Source organism: Aptenodytes forsteri, unplaced genomic scaffold (genome assembly GCF_000699145.1).
Source record: "Aptenodytes forsteri isolate BGI_AS27 unplaced genomic scaffold, ASM69914v1 Scaffold258, whole genome shotgun sequence".
NCBI classification, from domain to species: Eukaryota; Metazoa; Chordata; class Aves; order Sphenisciformes; family Spheniscidae; genus Aptenodytes; species Aptenodytes forsteri.
In genome coordinates, this window is record NW_008795250.1 from 174,350 (window position 1) to 187,160 (window position 12,811).

The 12,811-nt window shown below is 38.3% G+C and overlaps 1 protein-coding gene across 1 annotated transcript in view; it reads left to right on the forward strand.

The window, feature by feature from the left end:
* The first annotated feature begins 1,697 nt into the window (after window positions 1-1,697).
* TMEM266 (transmembrane protein 266) overlaps window positions 1,698-12,811 on the forward strand; it is a 60,761-nt gene continuing 49,647 nt past the window's right edge. The window contains exons 1-2 of the mRNA XM_009278829.1: window positions 1,698-1,711; window positions 3,926-4,114. Coding sequence (XP_009277104.1) covers window positions 1,698-1,711; window positions 3,926-4,114 — 203 coding nt within the window. The remainder of the gene's footprint in view (window positions 1,712-3,925; window positions 4,115-12,811) is intronic.

Here is a 12,811-nt window from a genome sequence, read left to right on the forward strand (position 1 = left end):
GTGGTGGTAGGTGTAACAATTGCTATCATAAAGCTGTCATAGGTACAGAATCACCAAATCCCATCAGTGTGTGATTTAAACATGCATAATTTTAGGCAAATGTTTTAGTATTTTGCTACCTTAGGGATATAATAAATAAAATATTTCAACGACTATGAAGGCCAGGGAAGAGACTCCCATTGATATCAAATGGATGTTGAATCAAGTCTCTGCTGTATCAGGGAAGGTTTATCTGAATAAAGTTTGCTTCTTCCTCTGACTTTAGAAGTATTACAAGGTTATATTATAGATAAGTGTGTGTGTTTTTTTCTAAAATAAATGTATTTTTCTTTTTTAAAGTCGGTCATGTTTCTTTTCTTCATATGAATAATTAAATTGCTTTTGGCTGACTTATCTACCTGAGCAGAGTGATCACAGCATAGACCCTTTCTTTTTGCATACCCAGGAGCATTATCTGGAAAATCTGAGAATGCATTGACTATGTTTTACATTATTATAAGGTTACAAGACACGAAATAAAGGCTTGGAAATGGCTCTACAAAAGATGTAAGTTCAATTTTATTATTTGGTATCAAGTGATTGTTAAGGGTGATACTGTTGCTACATTTATATGCCTCCACTGTAAATACTTGACTGATACTAACAATTCAGCCTGTAAGTGACTCTAGTATAAAGTTTAGTATAAGAAGCATTTTTCATTATCATGAAATTTTTTTGATGTTATTGTCAGTAATATTCTAATTTGCCAATGACTATTCTGTTTAATTAAAATAAGAGTATGTTTTTATGTTACTTTTTAAAATTATTTAGCATATAATCTTGACAATAGCTTTACAAAGTCTCTCATGATATCTTTTTCTAAAGATTTTTGTTTCTTATATGGTATTCTCCAGTTTATATTTTTCCAGCTACCAAAACCAGTGTGTCAGTAGGTTTCATTCTCACAAGCTTGTCCTCTTCTATTCTGGTTGTCATGCATTGGTCCAGGTACAACACAAATGGAGATTTTGCCACAAGCAAATGTGGTGCCCTTTCCAAATATGTTAGTGGGTTTTGTTGATCAAAAAATCATCTTGATAACAGCCTGTCTAGAATGTTTGACAACATGAATTAATTCTTGGAAGAGACTTTCTAAAGTACCAAAGGGAGTCAGGAACACAGTTCAAACTGGAAAATGGAGAACAGAACCCCAAACTTTGTTGACAAAGCTCATGCTCATCTCTAGATAGTACATTAAATTGTAAAGAAAAAAAAAATTGATTGGCTTCTAATAGAATTTGCGCTCCTGAAGCCATGAGCTTTCTTTGAAAATCCACTCCCCGCTCTGATCTTGGTTATCTTTCTCAATAGTCTAGTGGTTTAAAGCAAGACCTGTGTTCTTATGGAAGCATATATGTGAGCAGGTGTCGATGTGTATAAGTAAATGCACTGTAACTTTACAGCTTCTATAATACGGAGGAGTTAACCTGGAATAAAACCACATTGAAAAGGAATCACGGGGGAAATAAAATTGTTAGACAAACTTGCAACATGACAACAAATGTCACTGCAGCCCTTTAGAGTTATTTCGACTGTGTTTTAGGTAACTTTGTTTTGCTTCTCACAGAGACCTAATCTTGGAAGCTAGAACCTCTGTGCAGAGGAGCTGCAATTAGTTAAATACTGGAACCACTGCTGATTCGGTTGCATCCTCCAACATGACCAATCCTCAGTAAGTACCATGTGAGGATAGTTATAACTTATTTTAAATAGAAGGGAACAAGTTGTTACCTGTAGGAGAATGATGTGACGTCAAGAGGGTTCTATCAGTATTACTGGAAGGAAAAGTTGCTATTTTGAGAAGGAGTAGTAGGATTTGGTCGGTTGTCTAAAGAGTGTGAATTAGCAGAAAAAACACGAATGCTGTAAGCATGTCTGATCTGTTGCTAACAGACAGTGGCTGAAAACTAGTATGTCATATTATTTTCAGATTTGTTTGCCTTTTTTCTTTCCTGCCACCAAACCTGTCCCAAAGCTGTTTGCCAATGCCAGTCTGTTTGTCTGATTTGACTGAAAAGAAAAACAAATAAACCATGTCTGTCATTTAGTCTGTCTAAGAATACAGAAGGTAAATACTGTTGGGAGAGGGAAGGCTGCACCAACCCATTTCCTTTTTCCTTCGTAATACTGGAAATTGGATCATTGTATGCTCTTTTGTGCAAAATGGAACCAGCTTGGACTTGTAAAGGTAAATGTCCACAGGATAGCACTAAAGGTGAAAATCAAAGGAAGAAAATTCTTGCTAAAATTAGCTCCTCCCTCTGGGCTTCTGATTTCAGATTGTTTACGGGGGAATACTGTTCTGTCAGAAATGAATGAATCTCATTACTTTCCATTATTAGTTAGACGAACAATAAAATAAAGTAAGTCTTTAGGTTGTTCAAATAGTACATCCTTTTACCTCTACTTTCTGCCATAGTATGACACAGTTGCAGCCTTTCCCTGCCAAATACTTGATATATAACAGCATTTTCCGATTTTTAAAATTACTTTCTTGTGTAATGCTGGCAGCAGTTAGCTCCTTTTAATTTAGGAGTAATGTTTTCCATCTGAAAGGGTTAGTCTGATGGTGAGGCTCCGATCAATAGAATCTTTCTCTATCTCTTTCACATAGATTTTTTTAGTTCCTTCACCCACATCCTTAGACTTACAAGATATATGAGTTAAGAACTCTTCTAAATTATTAATCTTTTTCTGGAAAAAAAAGAACTGTTATTCAGGTTGCTTGAATAGCTGGAAAATTTTAATAAGCTTCTTTAAAACAAAATCACCAATGCAACTTTTGCAGTCAAATAACAGGGAAGGGTGCTAAGCACTTTTTAACTATATCCCTAAGGAAAAAGAGTATCTTCACACCTGTTGTTGAAAACCTCTGACAAGTAGCCTGAGATTTCTTCAGAAGTTAACAAGCTCCCCTGGAAGAAAGCTAGAGAAGTTTATGCTTGCACCTACTCTGAATCAAATGGAGCAAACAGCTTTCACTGGGTACTACAAAGGATCAATCCCTGCTGGGGCTTGACATGCAAGCTCTCTCCTACAATGAGGTCATCCTTCACATGCACTAGACAATATGCTGACAAAATTTGAGTTTCTAGATAAGTAGTATCTTGTTATAAATGTGGAAGACGCATACATAGACTCTGGTTTTACCTGCATGGAGTTCCCATTAATGTTAGTGGGGTGGTAGAAGAATACATGTTCATATTTAGAAGCTGTACATAAGGATAGTTAAGATAATCTTTATAGAGGAGTCCATAATTCTTCTGAATCGTTGTTCTCCTTTCAGAATTATTTTGAAATAACTTGTAACAGAATGATCCTTTCTAGTTGAATGAAACAAAGTCTCCATCCATCAAAACTATTTGAATATTGACCCACCGTGGAAAAGGGGTCAAACTGCATCCATTAGTTAACAGTTGATTTGTATATAATGATTAATAAGCTTAGCTATTCATTGCTCACTGATCTAACTTACAAAGCAGTGAGTTTTTAGTTGGCATAGTTACATGCCTTCTTTCTGTTTTGCACAAATATTTTGCTTTTGGGTTCATGCATTGTTTCTGTATTTGTTTGTTTATAACACATCCGTTTAATGCTTTTGAAGCAGATTCAGCAGAGTGAAATGCTGTTCTTATTTGTCTGTGAGGTTTCTGTTGATTGCAGTGGGATCTACGAAAGACAAGTTTGGAGAGATTTGGTCTGTCGCCTCAATGAGGACACCTTCCTCAATGACCTTGCAAAGGCCTCTTAAGTTTGCTGGCTTTTTAGGATTCTGTGAAGTTCTTGTCTCTTAACTTATTTTTACTTGCTTGCTTATTTATATTGTTTATATGTATATGTGTGTGTGGAGAGAGAGGGTTTTTTATTTTGCTTATTATGTTTTCAGGCCTACAATAGAAGGTGGTGTTTCAGAAGTTGAGATAATTTCACAACAAGTGGAAGAAGAGACCAAAAGCATTGCTCCTGTACAGCTTGTTAATTTTGCTTATCGAGATCTACCTTTAGCTGCACTTGATCTGTCTGTGGCTGGGTCCCAGCTTTTGTCAAATTTGGATGAGGAGTACCAAAGAGAAGGGTAAGTACAAAGGGCAGAATTTCATTTTATAGTTGTCCTCAAACTCTTTTTAAAACCCTTGTCACAGGATGGAAGTGACCTTTTCTAATATAACTAATCTGTGCTGGTTTGGGGCTCTTTATAATTTTAAGTGATTCATAGCTGCTATTTGACCACAGTCTGGAAGCCTTCTGTCAGGGAAAACTAGACCAAGCATCTAGCCCGTCAGACGAGCAGAATGGCCTGGTGAAAGCTCTTTGTGAAAGGTGTTTCAGGAGGGTTTCAGGATGACAGAGAGTTGGCTACTGTGATTCTTGTACATAGTTGTACATCTCCTGATTGAGAGATAATGACTTAGTACTGCTGATTCCTGGACAGACTGTGTACTTTTCACAGAATGATTTGAATTGCGTAGTTTGCTTAGATAAGAACATTGTCTTTGATAATGTATATACATATTACTCCTGTTTTCGTAGAACAATTGTTCCAGTTTTATTGGAATAAAAGATCTTAGTCAGTTTATAACATTTGCCCAGACATAACCCAGTGTCAGCTTATGTGGCATTGTCCTACAGGACACTAGAAGTCATCCTTATGCCTGGTTCAGGCTTGAAGTGGCTGTAGGTGGACTGCTATACTAAATTTTTTATGAAATATTTGGGTCAACTAGAGAGAATCCAGAGGAAGGCAGTGAGAATGATTGGAGGCTCGGAAAACCTGCCGTGGAGTACTGATTGAAATAACTGTTTGTGTTTCATGTGGAGAAGAGACTTTCAGGGGAGCTTATAAGAGACTTCACTGAGGAAGAGAACAGTCTGTTACCGATCTCCATGATGTTTAGGACAAGAAGTAAAAAGCTGGAATTGCAGCAAAGAAGAGAATAATGAGGGTAGCGAAGTGCTAGGCTAAACTCCTGGTATGTATGGGGAGGAGGGGAACAGAGTTGCAATCGCTAGATGTCTTTAAGAAGATGCATATTTCAGGAATGATAACACTATAGTTTCACATCCCTTGGGACAGAGATTAGGTGAGCGCTTGTGCCTAGCCCCTCTGATTCTGTGATTACTGTTCCACTGTGTGTCGCACTGAACGTATATATACTCCACTGTCAATAAGATCCATCTAAAAGCACTTCACAGTAAGTCATATAGAGCTCTAATTGATGAAGATATTAAAAGGCTTTATATAAGCCTCCATTTATTAACAGCTCAATGTGTTTTGTCTCTGAAATCAGCAGAGACTTGCTTGATCTCTGCTCAGCAGGTATTCTGTGTGGTAGTCAGGAAGCAGTATGTGGGGAAGGCTCTTGCCTTTAATTTCTTTCCAAATTGGACCTTATGAGACATCTCCAGAAGGTTGTTACTCCAAACAAGGGGAAATACATTTCAAGTAGGTTATATAAGTATGGTACAACTGTAACATAAAATACCCTGCATAGCAAAAGAGGCACTTGAAAATTAGTTTGAGTATGCAGGTGTAACCCTCAGGCTATTTTGGTGCTGAGTAAATACCAGTTTAGTTCAAATATGCATTTTTACTGATTTTTATGATCTGAAACTCAATTCTTCACTGTGCCAAAGTGCACAGATCTTTCATTGTAACTGTTTGAGCAGCTTTGCAGTCTTAAGCATGGAAATAGACTTGTCATTCTTTTCCTCAGCAGAGATCTCTTCCTTCACACAGGCTTCTTTTGTGGCTTTATCAGTCTGAACAGAAATAAGCAGGTGCCATCCAGACTTCCCAGCTGTAGAGTGGATTCTCTGAAGAAAATTCAGAGCTTTAGTTTGTACGTCTCAATGCATTTTGGCTGAGTATGTTCAACTGAGTCCCAGGACTGCATCTGCCTTGTGGGAATGGTGGCTTTTTCCTTTCAGAAGCACTGATCACAACTGATGCCCTGTGAAATTTAGGAGCAGAGCTGAGCTCAAGAAGCCCAGCAGAAAAAGTAAAATACTGTCCCCATACCACCTCATGGCTTAGTTGGGAATATGTCTGGTTTTATGAATGTGGTGTAATTTCTTTCTCATGGCCTTGTTAGATGTGACTGACTTCCACCTGAGTAAGAAGGAGATAGGGTGGGTCAGATCAGTTTGGTACAGGAACTGACAGCTACATCTCCCTCATGTATGAGGAGAATGATGTGGGAAGGGCAGCACAGGAGGTGGCAGAAAATGTCTAAGTCCCTGTGGTTTCTGCCAGCATCCATATTCGTAACTGTGAAGCTCTGTTACGCCAATGCTGCCATACAGGTTGCAGGTGGAGATACCAGAAGATACTGCTAATGCCAGAGAGTACTAAAATGTGATGTAGGACTCATCTTCCCCTCCCTGGCAGTCTGCCTTTGTTGCAGACTCCAGGTGTTACCTTCTGTATACTTTTCCCTGAGAATTTCAGGGAAGGTGCCAACCTGTATGACCTGCATATATTCTGTATGGCTCTGTTTTCTAGATCTGTAGCTGATCTAGGCAAGTTGTAGTTGTTCTAACTGCAAGGCTCTGCATCAGGAAGGTCTGGCACATCCCTGTGCTTGGAAAATGCTGGCTTGTTGTTACAAGCTGCATCTGTCCATGACCTTGTGGTTTTCAACATTATTGTCCACAATCCCTAGTTCCTGATGTGGGTTGCCACACTTCATCACTAGTAAGTCTCCATCTCCATGCACAGAGCAACAAGAGAGACATCAGACTAGAGATGAATGAGTGGGCATTAAAGGAGTCTTCTGATTTAATGGGTGTTGTGCACCCCAAGGCTTTCCTCTAACTTTCCTTCTTTAAGGCCAGAAGGTGTTCAGGGTCCAAGCGCAAACACAAATTTAACCTGGTTGCTAACTAGGGGAGCTTTTTGTTTCATCTGAGAGAATGTTTCTCTCAATAAACCCAATATTAATATGCAACCAGGAATAGGTGGGTCATAGCTCAGCCCTCTTTGTGTGCCTGGAGACTCTCAGATGGCATCAGACTAGCTACCCCTCCCATGAGAAATGAAAAAAAGAAAAGGAAAAGCAAAAAGAAAGGAAAATTATGGTCTGTCTTTTGTTAGACAGACCATATGTAAACTGACATTCACATGGCTTTAAAGATACTGGAATAAAAACCTTATTTTGTGCAGTTTGATGTGTCTTTGCTCTATCATATCAAATGCTCAGGGCAGTCAGTTCCCATCTGTCAGTGTTGTTGAAGGAATTTTGTGGACAGTTTGAGCTGTTTTTGTCAGAAATTTAGTTTACAATGCTGATCCCTGTGCTAGGCAACAAAGAAAGGATGGCAGATTAGACAGCGCATTAAGCCTGTCCCTGAAGTACACCTGTAAGTAGTGAAAGGGTAATCAGGCAAGAAAAACCTTTCCACTCTCCCAGAAACCCTCAAACAAAACACAAAATGTGTTGTCTTCTAATGTGGGATGAGCAAAATTTTTTTTCCCTCTGTAGACTCCTCAAATAGGGAAAGTACAAAGATTTACATGATGGAAGTTGGTTAAGTTGGATGGAATCTGCATTGCAAATATTCTCACTCATATAAATCAAGTGGGTGGGCTGGCATTGCCGCCTTTGCACTGAAGAGGAGTAAGGTGCTTGTGGTCTCCGCATGTGGGATAGGAGGGATTCCTGCATCTGGCTTGCTTCCTAGCTGCAGTGAGGCTGATGTGCCTGGTGTTAATAGAGCTATGAGTCTTACTCTTCAGAAAAAGGAAATTTTCTGATAAATGCCAACGATACGTAACTAAAACATTTTGAGTTTTATGTGACTATAGCAATCTCTATTTATAAAGGTATATCTCTTCCACCCTGTGTGGCACTGTGAAGAAATAGTAGCTTGGTTCTCAGAACCAATATGCGTATGATGTTCATTACTTATTAGTCCCACTGATCTGCCCTGCAGTTAACTTGTTAGAATCAACCTTAGATATCCCAGCTATGCACTGTAGTCCATGCTTAGGCATTGCAGAAATGATTGAGGCATAGGCTGGAGACATGTATATGAGAAATAAACTCATTCAAAAAATGTGCCTTGGATGCCAAGAACACGTGGTGTACACTTCTTACCTATCTGTAACAGATTAGGTGATACTCATGTACAAAAAGCAGCAGCAAAGTTGCTGATTTTCTTCGTGTCTGTGAATTTATTGGAGAGGCTGTGTCTGCATCGAACTCGGTTTGCATGAAAAGAATATGTAAATGTTTCTTTAAGGACACTAATCACCCAGAAAGCTAAGGAGATTTTTAAATGTTAACATTAGCTTTAAGTGCCACTCTTAATTTCTTTTTTTTCCAATCAAGTATTCTGTTTTCCAAAAAATACTTTCTCTCTTCTATTTTTGCATCAATGACCAATAGAAATGATGGGGAATAGTTGGAAAATTGACAACATGCAGGAAGTGGTACGTGTGTGCTAAAGACAAGCAGGGATAGGGAAAAGCTCTCCTTCCTGTATTTTCCTTAAGTTCCAATTAGGATGTATCATTCACAATAAATTGTAAAAGAATTTACAGACAGTTGCACAACAGACTGTATTTTTTTTGTGAATGTGCAGTTGGGCAGTGAGCCTGTCTCTCGATAAAGATCTGTGTTTAAAGGGGGTGGGAAGCAAGGGGAGAGAGATACAATAACTTTAAATTATTTGTTGTATTTATTTTCAGTTGCAGCTCTTGAATTTTTATGTTAAACAAATTTGAAACATGAAGGTGCTTTCAAATACTGTTTTACATCACCAGCAGTAAAGGTTGGGAGTTCATACAATTGATGTGACTCACTTGACATTAGCTGTAAATAGTCATGCCATTGTAATTTAATCATTTATGATCATCTATTCATAGCCTTAGATTTGTTTGGTCGCAGCTAGAAAGTGCGTTAAACAGTAGGAGTATCTGAAAAAAGAAAACTGTAGGAAGGGATAGAGAGAGAGATAAAAAGGAAGGGAAACCAAAACTGAACAGAGATTTACAGAGATTCAGAAGTTAACACAGGAAAGAGTTGTGAGCTTTTAATTTTAAATTGGTTGCAAGCCTTCACTGATGAATGTATTCACCCATCCTGGGAGAAAAGGATGTCTGTTCCTTCAGTCTGTCTTCTGTAATTGCACCAAGTAGATGCCATTATTTCTGGTTTTCCTATTCATCTTTCAGTTCTTATTTTGATCTCTTTGAGGTATTTTACTTGTGTTTTCTACAAAGCTTAAAGGTGCTTTAACTAAAAGAACTCGAATGGACCAAGTTCTCACATTTCTCTCGTTTTCTGCTTTTCTTGTCTTTATCTGGCAGCATAATTAAAAACCAGTCCCTTTTCTGAAAAGTTCTGTGCACCTCATGCAGATCCTGGAGCACATGATGTTGATACATGGTGAATAATTTCCAGGATCTGCATGAGGTGCACATGATGTTGATACATGGTGAATAATGAGGTCCAAGCTCGAGATAAAGTGCAAAGGTTTTGGATGGCAGAACTATTTCATGTAGTGAGCAAGCTCCTTGTATTTACAAAAGTGACTTTTAATTTATTTTTAGCTGCCAGCTACAGTCTGAATCCAGAAAAATGGTGCAAAATCTTAACAGCAAAATACAGTGAATGAGACTGTAGTGCTGATTTGTTCTTTGTGCAGTACTATATCACTGCTACTCTCTGTGCTCTGGTCCAAAACTAAGACCTGCACTGCAGCAGAAAATGAGCATTCAGCACAACAGAACCTGTGAGGTGACCAGATCTTCACTAGAGAATACATGAAATTTTGGGCTATGTTACAGGGACATTCAGTGTTTTAGAAACTTCTTTTTCTGTACAGATCCTTTTAAGTGTTTATCTTTATAAATTACGTTTTCCAGAATAGCTCATTACTGTGTTTATCCTAGTACCTAAATCCGTTAAGTGTGTCCCTCTAATGTCTTTTATCAGTAACACCAATTGGTAGAGGGAGCGCTACTATAAGTAAAAAAAAGAATTAATTTTCTAGCTCAGTGATTTTCAGACTTTTTTGGTTTGTAGATTTTTCTGTATTTTTCCAACAGACCTTGCTTTTCCCCGATACTTTTTGTGGGTAGAAGTGTAATAGTTATAGCCCACAGACTACTGTTTGCAAAGCTTTTTATTGGAGAGTGGAAATGACATGGGTCTAATTTATCTGACTTAACACTGGAATTGTCTAAGTTGGAGAAGATACAGCTTGGTGCAAAAATTGAAAGATGGATAAGCAATAGGACAAAGGAGAAATGTGGAAAAGAGGAGTATTAGTCTGGAAGGAGAGTTCATGAAAAGGTCAGCTAAATGCTGAGCAACAGTCTAAAAGTGAATCGGGTGTTAGGATTCATTAGGAAAAGGAGTAGAGAATAAAAGAGAGGCTGTTGTTGTGCCTCTCTATATATCCAAGCTTTGCCCACATCTTGAACATGAGTGTAGTTCTGGTCCCTGTCAAAAAGGATATGGTAGATATAAAAGAACTGGAAAAGATTGAAAGGAAAACAGTGATCAAAGATGTGGTACGACTTCCATCGGAGATTACTGTGTAAGCTAGGACTCTTCAGTCTGGAAAAGAGAAGGCTGACATGAGATTTGATTGAGATTACAAAATCTGTGACACAGAGAGGTTCAAATAAGGTTTGACACGCTCCCCCCCCCAGTACAGGTACTAGGGTACATTAATAGATGAAGGCCCAGTTCAAAAGAAACAAAAAGAGGTTGCTTTTTGCACAAAGGGCAGTAGATGTGTGGAACTCCTTTCTAAAGGATGGGTGGCTGCTAATGTCTTATCTAGCCTTAAGGGGACGTTGGACAAGTTTGTGGAAGAGAAATTCATTGAACGTTACTAAGTAGAATCTGAGAAACCACATCTGTCTCGGGAAGTCACCAAGTTGGAAATAGTTGGATGCTGTGAGAGTTTTAAGGGGAAGTATTACATGTTTGCTGTGTTCTTATTCATCTTGAGACATCTGCTCATGGCCACTATTGGAGACAGGATTCCAAGCCTTTGTTCTGACTTAGTATGGCTGTTTCTATGTTTCTTAAAGGTTGTTTTTGATCATGATGTTAATATTTCGCTAAAGACTTTTAGCATAAAAAGGAAAAGCCTAATAAGCAATTTTCTAATGAGAGGAGTAATATACCAGGTAATCACAGGGTGTCGGTGAGCAAACGGTGTGATACACACCTATAAAGAAGGCACAAATGATCCTAGAAAGCATAAAGTACTTCAAATAGAGCTGGGAAGCATTCATTTAATTAAACCTGTGCTAAAATATTATGTACTGCTCTAGTTGTCTGTATTCACATGCAGAAGGGACTACTAGGACAGTTATAGAAACTGTTTGTTTTACAAAAGGCATGGGCTTTAATTAAATTACGTGAGTGGATGTCATTGCTGTATATAAATGCATCATGGACAAAATGCCAGCAAGGGAAAAGAACTAATCAAGCTAAAGAACAATATTGGCATAAGAGCAAATATGTATAAACTGGCTATGTGTGAGTTTAGGCAGAAAACTGGGGGAATCTTTCTTGCCATTTGAGCAAGAGAGTTTTGCAGCAGTCCTCCAAGAAATGTCATGGGGTTTGAAATAGTAACACTTTCAGGGAAAAAAGGATGAGGGTGCTCTCAATAGTTAAACTTCTGTAGTTAAACTAAGCTTGTAGGAGAAGTCCAGGAAAGGGGTGCAGAGCTCTATCTGTTCCTTGGAGTTGCTCAAGGCAACAGCTGCTACCTGTAAGCCTGCTGTGAGGCTCTGCTGTCTGTTTTGTCTCAGCCAGGTTTTGTATTGTTACTTAGCCTTTCTGTGTTTCTGTCGCTTCCTGACCATGGCCTTTCTACTCCTTCAGATAGTGATTTGGATCTCATCCATCCTTCTGTTTTCTGATCATAGCCATCTTGTGAGATGCAAACACTTGCTGTTTAGCCAAAAGAAAAACAAAAAAACAAAAAAAACCAAGACAGGGTAAGGTATAATGCAGATTTTGGGGTATTTGTTTGCAAGACCAGAAAATAGAAACAATGGCAGCTGTTAACAGCTTGAACAAATTGTTTGTAGTGGTTCCTTACCAAATAAATATGTTAAACCTTTCCCAGTTTTGCCTTATGTTCTTTTTTCCAAGCTGTTTATTAAGAAAACTAGCAGTGATGATGACAGATCGGTTTTCCACAAAGCCATGTGTGAAAGTACCTTTAAAAAGAATTACCCTGGTAAAATTCCACTAAATATATTTTAATGTCTCATAACAAAACTTTACAGCCCTGTGTCACCATCAACCAAGAAATTCCCATGCTAGTACATTTATTTACTTCATCCAGGCATTGTAAGAAAGGTAAATAATATTCCTGTTTTAGAGATGGAGTACTGAGGTACCTAATGAACCTGTTTGAAGTCGCACAGTAAAGTTGTCCTAAGTCATACTTTACTTGATCCATATAGTGCATGACATCCACAGACAACACAGTCAGGACACTGAAAGAAGTTGTACTTGTTCTCTGAACAAAATAGGGCACCCTTTTTTTTTTTTTTTCCCCCTGGAGTGAGGGGAAAAAGGTGTTTTACTTGTATATGGTGGTGTGGTTTAACCTCAGTCGGCAACTGAGTACCACACAGCTGCTCGCTCGCTCCTCCCCCCCAGCCCCCAGTGCGATGGGGGAGAGAATTGGAAGAGTAGAAGTGAGAAAAATTCGTGGGTTGAGATAAAAACAGTTTAATAATTGAAATAATAATAATAATAATGTAATAATAATAATAATAATAATAATACAC